General features: G+C 37.4%; 3 protein-coding genes across 3 annotated transcripts; 2 read left to right on the forward strand and 1 right to left on the reverse strand.

Annotated features, from left to right (window-relative positions):
- Positions 1-375: 375 nt before the first annotated feature.
- LOC124406270 (protein zntC-like) lies at positions 376-2,181 on the forward strand. Its single transcript, XM_046881624.1, has 5 exons — positions 376-826; positions 1,030-1,450; positions 1,577-1,738; positions 1,841-2,045; positions 2,118-2,181. The coding sequence occupies exons 1-5, from the start codon at positions 480-482 to the stop codon at positions 2,126-2,128; spliced, it is 1,146 nt and encodes a 381-aa protein (XP_046737580.1). The 5' UTR covers positions 376-479; the 3' UTR covers positions 2,129-2,181.
- Positions 2,182-3,479: 1,298 nt separating this feature from the next.
- LOC124406284 (neither inactivation nor afterpotential protein G-like) lies at positions 3,480-7,349 on the reverse strand. Its single transcript, XM_046881648.1, has 9 exons — positions 7,129-7,349; positions 6,861-7,063; positions 6,117-6,476; positions 5,823-5,993; positions 5,457-5,610; positions 4,436-4,557; positions 4,161-4,344; positions 3,846-4,074; positions 3,480-3,645 (listed from the first exon to the last, which is right to left on the reverse strand). The coding sequence occupies exons 1-9, from the start codon at positions 7,247-7,249 to the stop codon at positions 3,516-3,518; spliced, it is 1,674 nt and encodes a 557-aa protein (XP_046737604.1). The 5' UTR covers positions 7,250-7,349; the 3' UTR covers positions 3,480-3,515.
- A 1,940-nt stretch (positions 7,350-9,289) lies between these two features.
- Positions 9,290-10,344, forward strand: LOC124406285 (probable ribosome biogenesis protein RLP24). The gene is made up of 2 exons (XM_046881649.1): positions 9,290-9,449; positions 9,763-10,344. The coding sequence occupies exons 1-2, from the start codon at positions 9,369-9,371 to the stop codon at positions 10,198-10,200; spliced, it is 519 nt and encodes a 172-aa protein (XP_046737605.1). The 5' UTR covers positions 9,290-9,368; the 3' UTR covers positions 10,201-10,344.
- Positions 10,345-16,994: the final 6,650 nt, after the last annotated feature.

Genomic DNA, 16,994 nt, shown 5'->3' on the forward strand with positions numbered 1-16,994 from the left:
GTTCTTAACAAAATTTAGACATAATTTGGCTGCATCTAATAACATGTGTATGAACGATTTTTACGATCCGATTACATTTAGGGAAATCTAATTATAAGATGCACATAGATTTATTTCAAAATTTAGATCTAACATGTAAGATCTACGTAGACAAAAAATAATTTGTCCTTGGTTCCCCGTGAAGGTCTTTGCAGTCCGGTTCAGAGGTCAGCCAGTAACTCCATTTTATCACTGCAAATGCGAGCAGAATTAATCATTTTATTTTCAATGCAGACACATCAAAGACTCACTGTAGATCGTTGACTGTTATAGGAGTTGGAAATACAGTACAAAGAGGCATCGTTCGGTCAAGTTCATGGCAGTCGTGCAGCGACATTCACCGCGGCAGGCTGCACAGTTTTAATCGTTGATTGTGAGTGTGAAGTTCTGAATGAAGAAATTCCGACTTTCAACGCAAATCGTAAGCCTATATCGAAACGATGGGCTTCAACGATTGGCAGGCGAAGCTGGCCGGGATGGTGGTGATAGGCGGGTTTAGTTTTTTGATCGGATTATACGTCGCCAAGTGGTTTAGAAGGCGTTTTGGAGAACAAAGGCTGTTGTTTTCTATATCACTTTGTTTCGGCGCAGGAGTTTTACTCGGAACTTCCGGGTTGCACATGCTTCCACAGACCATGAAATCTCTGCCTACCTACGGTGCCCTAGTATATTTCAGTGGATATTCCTTACTCTTCTTGGTCGATGGAATATTTTACTTCATATGGGGTCAAGCCGTTGACTTGCCGCACTCCAATCGACCTGCAACAAGTCGCAGAATCGAACCCACGTGAGTCTTATGCTTAATTGTCTGGAAAGAACTCTGAATCTCTCTGGAAGTGTATTTCATGAGGCTGGACATTGTTGTTAAGTTTACTTTAATTAGTAACATTAGCGTGACATCTTCTAATGGATATTGTAATGAAATTTAAACTGATGTATGATAAATATGTCTAGACGACTTCATCTAAACTGTGATCATTCTATTTTCAGATCAGGACTTCCATGTAATGAAAATTGCAAGACCAATGGTGGATATAATAACTGTTTGCACACCAGCGTAAGAAATTTCCCCGATGAGTATCTCGGGCACAACCTTGATTCTCAAGTTTCTTATCAGGGTTATACCGAAGACGGAGTTCCAGATCAGCCGAACGAGCGAAATCTGAAGATCAGTATCGAAAGTTCTCCGAATGTCAGATATTCCCAAGATGGAAATGAATCTGAGGCCCACTCTTCGGCAGCCAGTGCTTCACGACCTCGGTCCAATGAAGTCGAGCCTTTACTATCCCATAAAGCACGAACCGAACTCGATTCCAATTCCAACGCGATTCCATTGGGACTCGTGATGGCGTTGACTCTGCACGCGATTTTTGAGGGACTTGCCATTGGACTGCAAAGATCTGTTTCTGAGGTTAGCATTCATTGATGGTTCCTAAAATTCGGTCCTTACTTAAGGGCAGTACAACGGACCCCCTAAGATACTTATCTACCTGTATTAAGTTAACACTTTAACAATCTGAGGGAATCACATTTTCAGGTGGGGCTCCTTGTGGCAGCAGTAGCTTCGCACAAACTTGTGGTCGCCTTCTGTCTTGGCATTCAATTGTCTGCCGGTAGATATTTTTCGCACGTAATCGGTATCATTGCATTCGCAGGTGGGTCAGTAGCTGGGATTGGTGGCGGGATGGCAATTACGCAAGTGAGTGTCGAAAGAGTGATATTTTCAGATTCAGACCACTTATATGATCGGCTCTCCATGATTTATAAATTAACGCTCCTCGATTTGTTTCCCATATTTCAGATAAGCCAAAATTGGGTCACAGAGATCCTGATACCCGTGCTTTACGGCATAGCTGGTGGATCACTTCTTTATGTGACTGTCAGTGAAGTTTTGCCCGGAGAAAGAGCCAAATGGCAGAACACTCCAATTCGGGCTGCGAGAATTTGGCTATTTCTGTCCTTCGCATTTGGCTTCTTTCTAATATTCATAATCAACAGGTTTACCGGTAGGAATTCTTACAGTACGTCACTCGTTGACGCTCGGAATGGTTAAAGTTGACAAAATTTTTTTTTCACAGAAGCGACTTAATCAGCGACTGGCTGCTCGGAATAGTTTCGATTCTACTGAACAACCATAGACCATAAGTTTAGAAAATTTATGATTATATATATTGTCAGATATTTTTGTTATTACTTTTTGTAAAATTTGTATCTTATATTAGAATAGTATTTTGTATAAATAAAATTTAATGAACTTTTTTAATACCTGTCCACTTCCTGGGATTTTCGATTATTGGTACTTTGCCATAGTTTGTGTGAAGCTTTGAGAGAGTTCATGCATGTATAAATAATGCACGCGCAGTAGCGGTAAAAAAAAGTTATATTATGTCCGATGGAATTCCTTTCCATGTTACTGCTACCAGACAATATTGCATGAAAATACGACGTTTTTTTTTTATTTTGAACCACTATAATGGACTCACTATTACAAATCTTGGAAGTCTGACTTTGGATTCGTTATCGATGACCCAAAAATCTGCTTGTACCAATTTCTTCCGAAATCGGAATATTTTTAGCTTTTTGTCATCGATATTGAATCGCTATTTTCAAATTTGCAATCTGACCTCAGATCCATGATTAGCGACCCAAAAAACCTTACGACACTAATACTTATTCAAACCCGTTCATCCGTTTTTAAAACATAATCATTTTTATTTGATTTTTGGAATTTTATAATTTTAAAAAGTACTTGACCGATCAAAGCCAAAATCTAATCAGTCTTGATTTGCGAAAATGATCGGAGGTGATTTTCCATGACCTTGAAATTTTGAGATCTATTGAAAAGTCAACTTTTCATTTTCGGGGTGATTACAACAACTTCCTTTTTACTCCGTACGAACAGAGAAACGGGAAGTTGAAAAGAAGCCGTTGTCAATATAATACATCAAAATCCAGAGTGAAACCTTATACGAAGAACATAACTGGAAGTGTTAGGTTATGACTTTGGCAGGGGAAAACAGTGCACAGCTAATGCTGCGCCAGCTATAGTTGTCTCTACTACAGCAAATCCACTATTTTGGATGAGTAAAATTATTCGCAATCTTCTTAAAATTACGAACAAATCATATATTATTACTAAATTTGCGTGCAATGAAGCTTATTCTAAAACAATTAATCAAGACTATTTGGCTGCATCTGAAATGCGGCCTTGGAATATTGTGATGTGGAAAAAGATCGATTAAGCTTCTGTTGCTATAATCGAAAATCATCGCGTTCAGGAAAAAGTTTGGGAAACCATTTCGAAAGTATTGCACACGATCAATGATAAAAAAAATGTCAGTATTTACAAAGACGAAGATAATTTTCACGATAAAACATTAGAACTAATCATGAATAATGATAAAATGAAATAATAAACAAATACAATTTGCAACGTAAGTTTGTTTTACACCACCGAGTAAAAGCAAGTTCAGTTCTTATTTTACTTCCATGATGATGTCAGCGGCTCGTTCGGCCATCGCAATAATCACTGAGTTTGGCATACCGGAAACAGGGGATGGCAGAATACTGGCATCTACGATTCTCACCCCGTTGACTCCTATCACCCTAAAAAAGATTCAAAATGACATCATAGCCAGAAATAAAAGCTTAAATACAATTAACACTGCATGGTCTACTGATAAATAGATTCCCAATTCAAGTACGTACTTTGGAAAAGTTTTCGCACGTTTCTTAGTGCAGTGAAAATGAATTCTTGACATTTCAACGACCGAAGTAACGAAGACTCCAATTTAGAACTGACCTACCTGAGATATTCGTCCACCACTGCACCTTTGTCGTGTTTATTGCCCATCCGACAAGTCCCGCCAAAGTGATGACTGGTTAGACCTACGGTTCTCGTCAAACACTCCGTAAATTCCACGTTGGAGTAATCTGGTTTTAAATGGTTGCACTCATCCAGATCAGGAATGTGAGGTGTCACACCCAACTCCATGAATTTGCGTGTTTTCAGGGTGTCCAGGGCCAGATTGATCGCTGCGAGAAATTACTCACGACATTAAAAATTGCTGTTTCCAGCCAGTGGCGCCAACTGAAGATGAGCAGATGAAGAATTGTTGTACCTTTGTGGGTACACGCGATGTCGTAATCGTTCTGAAGATATCTCGGATCGATTATTGGCGGATCTGAGAAATGAGTTGACCCTAAAGTGATCCTTCCACGACTCTTCGGTTGCAAGCAATTGGCCAAGTAGATGAAACCTTCCTGTTTGGAATTATTATACGAAGGGAAAAGCGCCCTGAAAGTCTGAATTCCAGAAAATGATATCACGATCTGGTGTAGGTTCAAGTGTCACATAAAAAGCAAACATTCATCCGGAATCAATCCTCGTTTTTACCATAGTATGAAAGTTGGCGATGTCTTTAAGCAAACTCTCGTCTGCTGATCCCATACCAAAAAGAACAATTCCACTTTGGCCTGTTATTCCTGTCCCCAAAATTGCGGTTGATGCTAAAAGTCCTGAAATTGATCGAAAAATGATAAAACGTAATTGTCATCTTTGGCATCAGAAGTGATACCCGTAAAAATGTTTTCAAAGGAGTCTTATGTATCCCTGGCTAAGGGGGGCCAAATGCCCTTATTTCAGGATTTTCAAACTATCAGTTCGTAAATGTTTCTTAGGTCATAAAAACATGTGCCCAGCGGCTTATAACTCAATAACGCCCTCCACCTTCTCTGGGAGGTAATAGAATCACGCTTTATTCATTTGATTTGTTATCTCAAGAGTCGATTCAGGGATCCTTATGAAAAAACGATGCGTACTCATTACCAAAAGACCTCTTATGTAAATTAATTTGGGCACGAGGGGTCACTACCAAGATCCCAAAAGAAATTCATAAAAGTACGAAAGTGGTTCTTGAGTGCGTATGATCAGGGAATTTTATCACTAGTGGCAATTATTAGACACTATTTTGAATGAATATGTGAAGAAAAATTGTTCTGTGCTCTTATCCATAACTCTGCAAATATTGTGGAAGTATTCTTGACCTCAATGGTGACGAACAATGTGAAACTTAAATATGAAGGAATGATAAGGACACGTCTCAACGTTTCGACCGGAGTGGGGGCCCTTATCAGATCGTAATTTACATGGCAAAGAGGGTGGAGGGGATTATTGAGTTATGTTTTTGTGGCCTACGACAAGTTTTTAAATGAATAGTTTAGAAATCCCGAAACAGGAGTATTTGGCTCCTCTTGAACAGGGATACGCTTTGCGTTGAGGAACGATCACAGAATTCCGATGTCAAAGATAAAAAAGGTTAAACGAATTTGTACTGGGCAGGAATTTCAACTCTCACATTATAAAAATGCATTAGGCATTCGACTTGCGTGAATGTTGGTTTCATTCAGGCATTTACCACTGCCAAAAGCGTAGTACTTGAAGATTTCACTCAGTGACATCAACTTGTTCAAAGTGACGCTTACAGGTGTTTTGAGACCAATGTAAATTGGGACATTCAGGTGATCAAACAGGTTCTCTCCAACTTTTTCGAGGTGACTCACAACAGGGATCTGGAAGTGGATCGAAGCCGATATTGACAAGCATCGGTTTCCTGGTGAAAATCGGTTCATTGCAGTCGAATCTGGCTTTAATAGGATTGCCGATTTAATCTCGACGTTTGGCCATCGAATATCATCGCCAAAAATAACAAACGGCAATAATCAATCACGCGAGATGAATATCTTGCCAATAAATTCATGTAGGTCACGCAGCTTGTACTTACGCCATGTTTTTTAAGTTCATTGGCCGGTCCAATGCCGGATAGCAATAGTAATTGTGGAGTGTTGATAGCACCTCCGCACACAATTATTTCTCTGTTGGCCTTTAGTTGATCCATCCTACCGTTTCGATGTTGAATCTGAATAGCTCGTGCCGTAAGTTTGTCGAAAATTATCTAAACGAGAAACAGATTTATTCTCTCCGTATGTATGCAGTTGATATTGTTTATTTGGTAAGTAAACTATTCACGTGGTAATTATCACCAATTAAAACCTGTCTTAAGGTAATCAAGACTTACCTTAGTGACGACTGTATTCATCAATATATGCAAGTTCTTTCGATTCCAGGCTTGGTTCAAGTAAGCGTTATAACTGCTCCATCTAGCACCGTTTTTCAGGGTGTGTCTCGCTAAGAGAAGATCAGTATTTTCTCGGGAAATTTCGATTCCTGAGTCAAGAAAAGCTTGAGCTAATTTTCCTTTTACTGAGACTGTAGAAACCGCCATCGTATTCTCGACACGTTTAAAATACGGCAAGAGATCAGCGTAGGACCATCCAACTGGCCAATTGACATAGTCTTCAGGTATTCCAAACGAGTGAAGCAGGTAGTTCATGTGGCCACTACCTCCCAACCCTTTGCCTCTGGGTAAAAATTGCTTCTGTTTAAATATTAAAAATAAGTCAATTATCAGCTGTGATTCATTCCACCGGACGACTTCAGTATAAACTACATATTTCATAATAGTTCGGTATATAAGTGGTGATTAATATCTGTGCAGACAGGGGCACGACGGCCCCCCAAAAAATGTTGAAAAAAAAAAAAACAGTTAGTTCACAATACCAGTAGAATTAAAAAATATTTTGTAAAATTTTTGGAGGGGGTCCATCGTGACTCGGAAATTTTCTTTTTTAATATTGAAAAATAGTGATGAATTTGTTCGACACGTATCAAACCGGTATGTACCCGAAATGTATGCCGAAAAGCCACAAAAAATAATTAGCGATTTGGGGGTCTGTCGTGCCCCAGACCCCCCTATACTTACTCGCTCGCGAAGGCCTCTTGACGAAAACGCTTGAGGCTCTGTTTGGTAAGCCCAATTCGCGTCGGTTCCTTGTAGCAGTGGAGCTGCCAAGGGAACGGATGAAAACCATTTGAAGTATCCACCAGCTTCAATGAGAAGAACCGATGCATTCCCTGATTTGGATAGTTTTGATGCAATAACACAGCCTGCCGTTCCAGCCCCGACTGGTTTAAAAACGGTTTATTTTTTGTCCACCAAATAAATGTTGCGATAGAAATTTCATAGTTACCGATTATGTAGTCGTAATTGTTCGCTGGATTTTCAACTATGTTAGTTGGCTCACCACTATAATAACTGTAAAGTATAGACAGCGTTAAACAAACCAAGGGGAATATAAAAATATTCCACATTGTTATTTACGTAATTATCGGAAAATTTTCAACTCGAATCAACAGCTCCGTGCCTCTCTTCACAATGTTATCAAGTTTCTTTTCGTTTTGTCTTAATGATACGGCTGCGTAATTGGTATGTATATGCTTTATTAAGTTAGCACATGCGTTGGTATGTATGTAAAAGAAATCAATACTTCTTGCGTTGACTGAGGATGTATAGGCTGATAGCCTCGCCGTTATTTGCTGGGTCTTGACGGGTTTGGGGATGTTAACAGCCTCGTGTATTATCATCAGCCAAGCAACAAGCGGGCCGGTAAAAGAAGTTCTTCATAACCAACAACTATCGCGTGGAAAACGTTGGTGACATACCCTCTTCATCGTGAAATTGAAAAGTTGAGAAAATCCCGTACAAGAAATATGTACGCCGAAATTATACAGAGGAAAAATAAATTTAGATGAAATTCATGAACGTGTATTGATTATATTTACCTGAATGTATAGAATTGTTCATAGGCGACAGTAGCATCAGTGAGATGCTCAATTTATTTGAAAAAAATTTTCTGCGAAATCAACCTTGAGCTGCAAATGAATTGGAAGAATTTTGAATTACTTCATTTTTTGTTCCAATCGTTTCAAGAATGTTCCTGTCAAGATTTTTTCACAGCATGGGCTTAAGCATTAGTAACAATCGAGTGTTGTCTAATTTCCAAAATATATTTACAAGTCACATTTTTGTGTATATTTATAGAAAGGTCTGGGTTTTTCGTTGCAAAATAACTGTCTGTTTAAAAAACCACGAAAATCTAACGTAAGATAAGAAACCATTTTTTATATGTCATATATATGTATATCTTCATTCAACGGTACGAGTTATTTAATAAATATATATATATGTACATATATTACATAAGGTACATACAGGAAAAACGTTAGCATATATCTTCACCCTTCGATTGACGAAAAGGTTTCTCACCCTGTTGACAGTAAACCAGGTGTATGTTTATTGTGCATGTATGTACATAAAATTATTTTTGTCGACCTCATGGAGTTAGAACAGCATTGCTGAATTTGTCTCAAATGAATTTTCATGTTTGAAAGGTATACGGCGTCCGTACCCCAGATAGCATATTTTTTGCTATTAATTGACTTAATATCGACAGAAATTCTCAATCAACTATTTCAAGTCAACTGGCAATAGGCATATTCTGAGCCTATTGTTGACTTTACAGTGACCAAAAGTGCACGAATGTCCTTTGAAATGTCATGGTAAAGGCAACACCTGACGTCAACTATTATTAGGTTTTCAGTTGACTGTGAGCAGTCAAGATAAAAAAACAACAATAATTTGCAAGTAGATTAATTATGTAGACTGATAGTCAGTTGGCGCCAAGTAGATAATCATTTGACACATGAATGCGTTCACACAAACCATTATTCATCTCTGAGAAACGTCAAAAACTTTTCACTTGACTTTGCAGTGGTAACTATTAAGGTGAGAACTGATTGTCTAGTCGAATCGCCTTATACTTGGCATTTCTACAAGTATACAGCATGTAGACTTTATGTCCATTTTTTTGACAATCTATAGTCATTTAAAAATAGCCGCTCCTTTATCTATTTTTTGCCAAAAATGCGTCGATATTTCTTTAATCGAACAAAATGTCTACTTTTTGCGTTCAGTCAACGGTCAACGCTTCTAGCTTTGTGAATCTTGGCATTCAAACGTACCGCTTCGTCGAACACGAAAAGACCGCTTACTTAGTAGGTAGGCTGGTGAGTAGGTAATTTCAGTCGGTAAGTAAGCTATTAATGCTTGGATTTTGTGTGTGTTGATTGACACATAAATTCTCCGGAATTTCTGAAGAAAAATATAGTACCGAGTAAATTTAGACTTTAGAAATGACTTGCAATTCATATCTGACGGGAAAAGTTGGAAAAAATTGAATAAAGGTACAGCACGATTACCTACCGAGTTTCGGTAGATAAAGTAGGCAGTGCTTCATCGATGGTCTAAGTCATTTACCCTAAATGTTTAGCCCGTTTGTTGGCAGCACTGAATTTTTTTACTCATTGTTAGCATACGTGATACCAGACTTGATTTGTTTCGGTCTTTCGCGTTTGGTAGGAACGCAACAAGATGCGTATTGAGAACTGTTATTTCTGTTCGTCCCGTATTTATCCGGGACATGGTATACAATTCGTTAGAAACGACTCTAAGGTGAGAGCTTTTCCGAAATCCGTTTCGGTTATTTTCCTCGAATATTCTTTGTGAAATTTAAAATGCGATAATATTGAGATTCGTGAGCACGTGTCCAGCCTGACAGAAAGTTTAGGTTATGTTTCTCCATCTCTTGGGTATAGATTCAACATTTTCCTTGGATAACTAATAACGGATAATCGTCTAACGATAAACTTTAAATCCCAGATAATTTCTATGAGAACTTTTTGAAGATTTTCACATTTGCAAGTAGCGTAACAACTATTAAGTGAAAAAAACTTCCCGAAATTATCGCTTCGTTATATTGTTTCAGATATTTAAATTCTGTCGATCAAAATGCCACGCAGCATTCAAAAAGAAGAAGAACCCAAGGAAGGTGAAGTGGACTAAAGCCTACCGAAAGACAGTCGGCAAAGAATTGTCAGTTGATCCGGCGTTCGAGTTTGAAAAGAGAAGAAACGTGCCACTTAAGTACGACAGAGAGTTATGGACAAAGTCTGTCGATGCAATGAAGAAAATCGAGTTGATAAGACAAAAGAGACAGAACGCGCACATAATGCAGAGACTTCGTAAGGGACGTGAACTTGAACAAGACAGAGACGTTAAGGAGGTTCAACGTGATTTGAATCTAATACGTTCGCCAGCGGCGGGTCTTAAGGAACGCAAGAAGCTTGAGGAGTCCGTCGGAGAGGATGAAAAAATGGAGGATTCCGATTCCGAAGAAATGGAAGCCGAAGAAGTTGTGCTATGAATGTAGAAGAAGCAGATCAGCAATTTTTTTTTGTACAGAACTTTGAGTGTATAGTTAATAAGTTACTCGCGTTTTAGACTCAAAATATTGTAACTCAAATGTCATTAGCTATCACTCTGCACAGCTCTGAGTCCTGCACTTTCATAACTTATTAATATCGTGACTGTTTTTTTGTCAAATTCTGATCACATCTATGTATAGTCACTACGGTATCCATAAATAAGTAGTAAACTATAACACAGATCCTGATAGCATGTACGAATTGGTTCCTCTACGAAATATATGTTCAAGTAATATTCGGTTAAATTTTCAAATATGTAATGAAGTATTTTGTGGAATTTATTCATCAACGATTTATTTGTTATTCGTTTAAGTTACGTGCGTTGAAAAACTCGTTACTAACGCAGGTTCAAATATAATTCCTAACTGTCTCGACGAAGTGACAAATGAAAATGTAAATAAATATCATAATTAAAAATTTTTAACTTATCGTTTTACTGTATTTGAATAAAGAGAATCACATTGATCGATGAATCAAAGTTTATAGGAATCAAAATTAATATGGAAAACTGGTAATGTTTCAAATTAAAGATGTGTTTCTTAAAAATATTAAGCATTTTATTTTTGCTTGTGCGATTGCAATCTTGATATGAAATATTTTTTTAGAACGTTGTCTATGCTCCCGGCGCATCTGGTGCTTGCAGTGGTTCACGCGATGCAAGTTTTCTCCATCATTTACAGAGATATTGAATTTATATTAGAAGCATTTCGAAGGCAAAGGAGCAATCTGTGTCGTGTATTTTTCCGAATTTCAAAATTCTTTTTCAGAGTTGTAAAAAACGACACTGAAAGTGAGCAAAGTTCCCGTCGTAATAAAACAAGAACGAATTTTTTTTTCAAAATTCTACGAAATACACGACGCAGATCTATCCTTTACCTTTAATTCAGGACTGAGAGCAATAAAATCGAACTTAAGAGTTGCGAGAAAACTTGCACGAGCTGAAGCACGAAACAGCGAATTTTCGCGGCGAAAAGCGACCGCCTGCTGGCGCCATCTTTGGCTCAGGCCGTCCGTCGTACGAACTAACGGCCGTAGCGTGAAGTCAGCATCGAACACGTGCAGAGCCGTAATTTAAACCGCGAGCCGTGAGCGTTATTCAGTGTGTCTTTCGCGAATAAATATTAGTAAAGTATCTGAAACTCCGTGATAAGTGTTCGTTAGTCATTCACTATGACTAAGATAAGGAAAGTGTTACGGAAAAGTAAGAAAAAGAGCCAGGGTTGGAGAAATTTGGCGGCTTATCAGCGAGAGAGGTTGAGGTGAGTAGAATGGCATGAAGTTTGTTTACAGAGACTTGATTGTTTTCATTTTCAGACCGACTAACTAACATGCACGTTTTATTAATTCAGAACACCATATTTTTCTAACAATCTCTTCGAATTGTTATCTACCGTCTATTTCTCAATGTGTATTTTGTTAACCTTTTCTTCCAAAAATCATTTTCCATCTTTCGTCCACTCACAATTATAAACTTATTGATTACTTTTACCGTACACTGATATACCTAACTGAATATTTGAGGGTTATATTTGGCATCTACTTGCCAAGGTCAATGCGCAATACACTATTGTACTGAAAACATGATATGCTGTCGAAGACGTTGTTGCAGCGTAACGTTTCAATGCCAGCTACGTCTGGTACGCTACATATACGTTTCGAAATGAGTCAATTATTCAGTTCCATGAAACCTGAGACTTGACTTCGGCACTGATTCAGTTGTATCAGTTTTGTTGATTAAAAAAAAAAAATTTAATAAGCTAGCACTGTCCTTTTCGAACAGGTGTGTTACTGTTTTAATCTCCAATAGCAATATATTTTCGCCTAAAATATCGTAAATTTGACTCGCAAGTGGCGGATGGAAAAAAATTAATTTTTCTTACGTATACTACAATTGCGTGAAAAAATAAAAGATTTTCTACTGAAAAATATTACTATCATATGCCCCGTGATTACCTAATAAATAGGTTTTTCGAAGCTAAAATAACGAACATTTTTCGGCCAATACTGAAGAAAATTTTGTTAATAGAAGTAAAAAATCTATCTGAAACAACAACCACTTGGGGTCAGGATTCAAATCAGACCGGCTCCAATATTTTGTACAGACTTGTCAATCGGTTACATAATATATGGTCAATATGTAGAATTACTGCGAGCCAAACGATCGACGAAGAACTGGTGGCGGAAGACGTGCCAACCGAAGGCACGATAACAGATAATGTTATAGAGTTTGACGAGGTTCTTGAATCTTCAATTAAAAAAAGTTTGAAAGTTCATTTTGGCTTTCGGTATTTTATGTGAGGGAGTAACGACTCGTGAAATTGTTGGGACAGTCGACTATGAAATACAATGAAATGCTTTTAAAATGGTATGGAATACTGTGAAATGCGTATGAAATGCTGTGAAATGCTTTTGAAATGGTACGAAATTCGTGTGATCGTGATCTAAATATTCTGAAAAAAATTACTAATATTATCTTTCGATTATAGAACACGGTACCATTTCAATTTTAGCGTAGCATGGCTTTCTTGATTATTAATTATATAATTTTATTAATTATTTTTTTTCAATTAATGTAATTAATAATTAAATTGATTTATTTAATAAATTAATTAACCGTCAGCGGCCAGGAGGAAAAGTCAAACGAATGATTGAAAAATTCTGAAAAAATCACCAACGTTATCTTTCGATTCAAGAATACTATTCAGGTTAAATTTTGGCGTAGCAGCGGCTGATTGTTTTTTTTTTTATTTAATTATTATTTTATTTATTTAATAAATAATCAATCGGATCGTGCTACACCAAAGTTTAACCTGAATAGTGTTCTAGAATCGAAAGAAAATATTAGTCATTTTTTTCAGAATATTTCGATCACGCGTTAAAAAAATCATGTCCAGGGGCCCCGTACCCCCTACAATTTTCGGAAAATGGTTTAAAAAATGAAAATTGGTTTTCTTTCTTCAAATTGAGATCATATCACATGCAATATCAATGGTGGATGACGAAAAATCGTGTGAAACTATACGCATTGACATGAAATGATTGTTAAATGCTATGAAATGCGTGTGAAATTCTATGAAATGATCTTGAAATGCTATGAAATGGTAATGAAATATTGTGAATTACATCTGAAATACCATGAAATTCTATGAAATGTCTGTGAAATACCATGAAATTCTATGAAATGCCTGCGAAATTCTATGAAATACCATGAAATACTTGTGAAATGTGAAATGCTTGGGACACCATATTTACGAGTAGTTACCCTCTCGATTTTATGGCTAATACAGGTTTGAGAATACAAAAGAATCGACCAATTTCTAGCGCTGAATAAATCTAACATCACGACCAATAAAAAAAGCTTCCCACCTAGTCAGCTGGATTTATGTGAGAACTATTGCTGTGATAAACAAATATGACCCAAAGAAAACTATTGTTAAATATCAAAACTGTTAAACAAGTACTACATTTGTGTGACACGATTTTCAATCTGCAATACAGCTACCTGTATCCATTCAAACTAAGAAGTAAAAATAACGATCGATCTTCCGATGATAAATCTTTCTTAACCGATTTTTGGATGAATCGATTTTTCCAGAATCAATTCGAATCGATTCTGAGAATTAATCTTTTGCTTGAGATCGCCTATACCTAGTATTTAGTCATGACTTGGCTAACTGCTGTTGCGCGTAATTTTTCTTTTAATTTTTTTCATCTCACTGTAACGAGTTATGCAATAGATCTCTTGAAAACTCGATATTATTAGCCATGATTATTCAATGATTTGTGTAACTCATTACTCGCATAATTGATATATACTTGAAACAAATAATATACGCGCTAACCTCTCCTGCAGTAAACGTATCCCAATCTCATCAACCGCGCGAAACTCATACGGGATTTCAACAATATTCTTCGCACCGCGCACGTCAGAACTCAGAACGTTCAACTACAAGCGGCCTGATCCCAGAGACTCCTTAAAGAAAAAGAACTTTTCAAATACATTTGTGATACATAAATGTCATTTGAATATCATCGGCAAGAGTAACTTCTACTCGTTAAATAGTGATTGTTGCAAAAAAAAAAAAAAAAAAAAACCGGGTCGGAGCGATTTTGTACAATATTTTTGCGTTCAGGCTGTTAATAATAATTCGTCTCACCTGTTAATCATTGAAAAAGTACTCAGCAATAACTTCTATCAAGACAAGCCTTGATTTAAAGTTTAAAAACGAAAGGTATAAAATTTTTAAATACAGTACAGATTTACAGTACATTTTATAGTCACGAGTACAGTATTTATTTTCATATTTATAAAATTTATTTAGTGGTTCAGAACGTTGAGTCGCGCGGGAAGCCAAAGTTCCCGCGCGAGCTGGGTAGGCAACGTGCTTAAACTGCAGTTCTTATTCTATCATCAGTGAGAATGGCTCAGTCGATATATCTAACAGCAAACGGTTGGTTTCCGTTACCTACTACTGGCACACAGCCAACCGTTGGAGAATTAGTAATTTGAATCCTGGCGTCTCACATTCAAGAACACTTGCGGATACAGAATAGACCATATAGATGACGTTACGGTTTGGGAACCGAGTATTAAATTTAAGGTTTGCGTGGGAAACAAAAAAACTGGAAGTTCTGAACCTACTTGGAAATATCAGAGTCTATATGGTGCGAATTTCTTCGGAGTGTAGAAAAAACTAGTTTTTCCAAACGACCTCTTCAGGAATTCAATAATGTACCTTCGAATTTGTCGGTGATACAAAGTTTAGAAGTTAGAATTTACATTTACATCTGATTTGGATGTTACACATATTTAGAACCAGTCTAAACTTTCTTTGTGTACAGAAGTATCAATATTTGAGAAGAAAATGTTTTTTGATCAATAACCAATAGGTACTTTCATTCCCGAAAAAGTGAATTTGTCGTACGTTATAGTCGTCGAGTTGAGCGGCGACATAAGCCCTTATAGTTTGTAGTTATTTCGTCGGTATACCGGAAGGAAGGTTAACGCGTTATACCAAGACTAGATCATCATTCTCCAAGTCGTTTCCCTACTTTCTTGGAATAGTTAAAGAAGAAGTGGCTCGAGTACGGACGTTTTTTCAGGATTCGATAGGCCGGAATGCGAAGGGTGAAAGAAGATCGAGGACTGCCGCAGCGGGACCTCGAGTAAGGTGTGAACCTCGATGACAGAGCAAACAGTGGCACGATGTTTCGGCAATTACTGGGCAAACTGGGGGCCTTGTTTGTTCTGCCCGAAATGTGTTACAACAATACTAACCCCGAGGACTAACAAAACAGTGGCTTGGCTTTCGAAGCGGTCAAGAGCGTGACTCGCAGATTCATTTATCGGTCCGAATTGGCCGAATAACCCGCCTTCGACGCGCAACCCCTTTGACTGAAACCGCGACGCCGCGACGCCACGACGCTGTTGTTCCTCGTTGACAGCTTTCTTTCTCCCTTGAAATTTGGCATTTTTCACTCGCTCTAACTTTCTTTGTCTGTATTTTTTCCCATTTTCTATATCAATAAGTGTGCCAAATAGTCGCAGTGAATCCCCTTGTCACCATAAAATATATTACATTTAGGGTTGAAAGTTGCGATTTGGTTATAACACAAACCTGACACCTCACGTCGAATCAGGATATTTACATCCTGCTTCAACTTGACCTGAAATTTTCAGGGTTTTGGTTAATCAGTGTATTTTTTCAAAACTGTTATACTTTTTTCGGAATCTTTGAAATAATCAATTGAATTTAGCATTTGAAAAAACTCGTTTACCTGTATTGATATCAATTTTGTGGCTTACAATTAGCTATTTCTATTTATTATTATTTATATTAAGAAAATTAGATTTCCATGTGTTTAAATTCCGTTCTTGTGTCCTTATAGAACTTTGGGAATATCATGTTTTTACATCATTTTCTGTGGCTAGTTCATTTCAAAATCAAACCTTCAAAGGGATGAAAACTGTGTTACCTTCTTGATTTATCAATGACAAAATTATTTACCCTATACATACTTACACCTGAAAGAATGTCGAAATTGCTTAGAAAAATCTTATATTTTTGGGAAAATTAGTTTTCACATTTAAATAGACGCCTTGGAGTCAAAACGGAGTGTCAAAAATATCGACACCTCTTAGATTCAATATAATAATATATTTACTGACTTCGAGAAATATCCATATATATTCCACCCCGTGTACTTATTCGTATTTGATTAATAGAGCCGATGATTAATCAATTAATTGTTTTTGGAAAATCGACTGATCGAGAAACCGATTAACTGAACGATTCGATTACCCAATGGCGTGATAAAACCGATCAATCGATTAATCGAAAAAACTGTTAATCTAAATTTCGATGAATCGATGAATCTATAAAAAATCGATCAAAGTCCACGATTGATCGTTAAATCCTATACTTCTAGTTATTTCACATATCGACGAGATTCATGTTGAAGAGCGGATAAATCGAGGATAAATGTTACACATACAGTCGCCATGCGGATGCAATGTCAGGAGCATTGATATATTGATATATCAGTTACCAGGACGAAAAGTTCGTGATGTGAATATAGTCACGGATCGCGCGCGCGTCTCGGGTGCTCGGAAGCCCCTGCACGATGCTACACCGATTGACAAGGACAGCTTCGGTCAGGTGCCGTCGTGGCGGGCGGTGATTTATTCAAAGCTTTTCCCTCGACTCCTGTCATGTAGCAGTGAAACGTGTTT

Source organism: Diprion similis, chromosome 5 (assembly GCF_021155765.1).
Source record: "Diprion similis isolate iyDipSimi1 chromosome 5, iyDipSimi1.1, whole genome shotgun sequence".
Taxonomy (NCBI): domain Eukaryota; kingdom Metazoa; phylum Arthropoda; class Insecta; order Hymenoptera; family Diprionidae; genus Diprion; species Diprion similis.

Coding starts and splice junctions, on each gene's coding strand:
- LOC124406270 (XM_046881624.1), top strand. CDS start 480: ATGGGCTTCAACGATTGGCAGGCGAAGCTGGCCGGGATGGTGGTGATA. Junction 1,451..1,576: donor TGCAAAGATCTGTTTCTGAG/GTTAGCATTCAT, acceptor TCACATTTTCAG/GTGGGGCTCCTTGTGGCAGC. Junction 1,739..1,840: donor GCGGGATGGCAATTACGCAA/GTGAGTGTCGAA, acceptor CCCATATTTCAG/ATAAGCCAAAATTGGGTCAC.
- LOC124406285 (XM_046881649.1), top strand. CDS start 9,369: ATGCGTATTGAGAACTGTTATTTCTGTTCGTCCCGTATTTATCCGGGA. Junction 9,450..9,762: donor TCGTTAGAAACGACTCTAAG/GTGAGAGCTTTT, acceptor ATATTGTTTCAG/ATATTTAAATTCTGTCGATC.
- LOC124406284 (XM_046881648.1), bottom strand. CDS start 7,249: ATGTGGAATATTTTTATATTCCCCTTGGTTTGTTTAACGCTGTCTATA. Junction 4,558..5,456: donor GTACTACGCTTTTGGCAGTG/GTAAATGCCTGA, acceptor GATCAATTTCAG/GACTTTTAGCATCAACCGCA. Junction 4,345..4,435: donor TCGCCAACTTTCATACTATG/GTAAAAACGAGG, acceptor TCTGGAATTCAG/ACTTTCAGGGCGCTTTTCCC.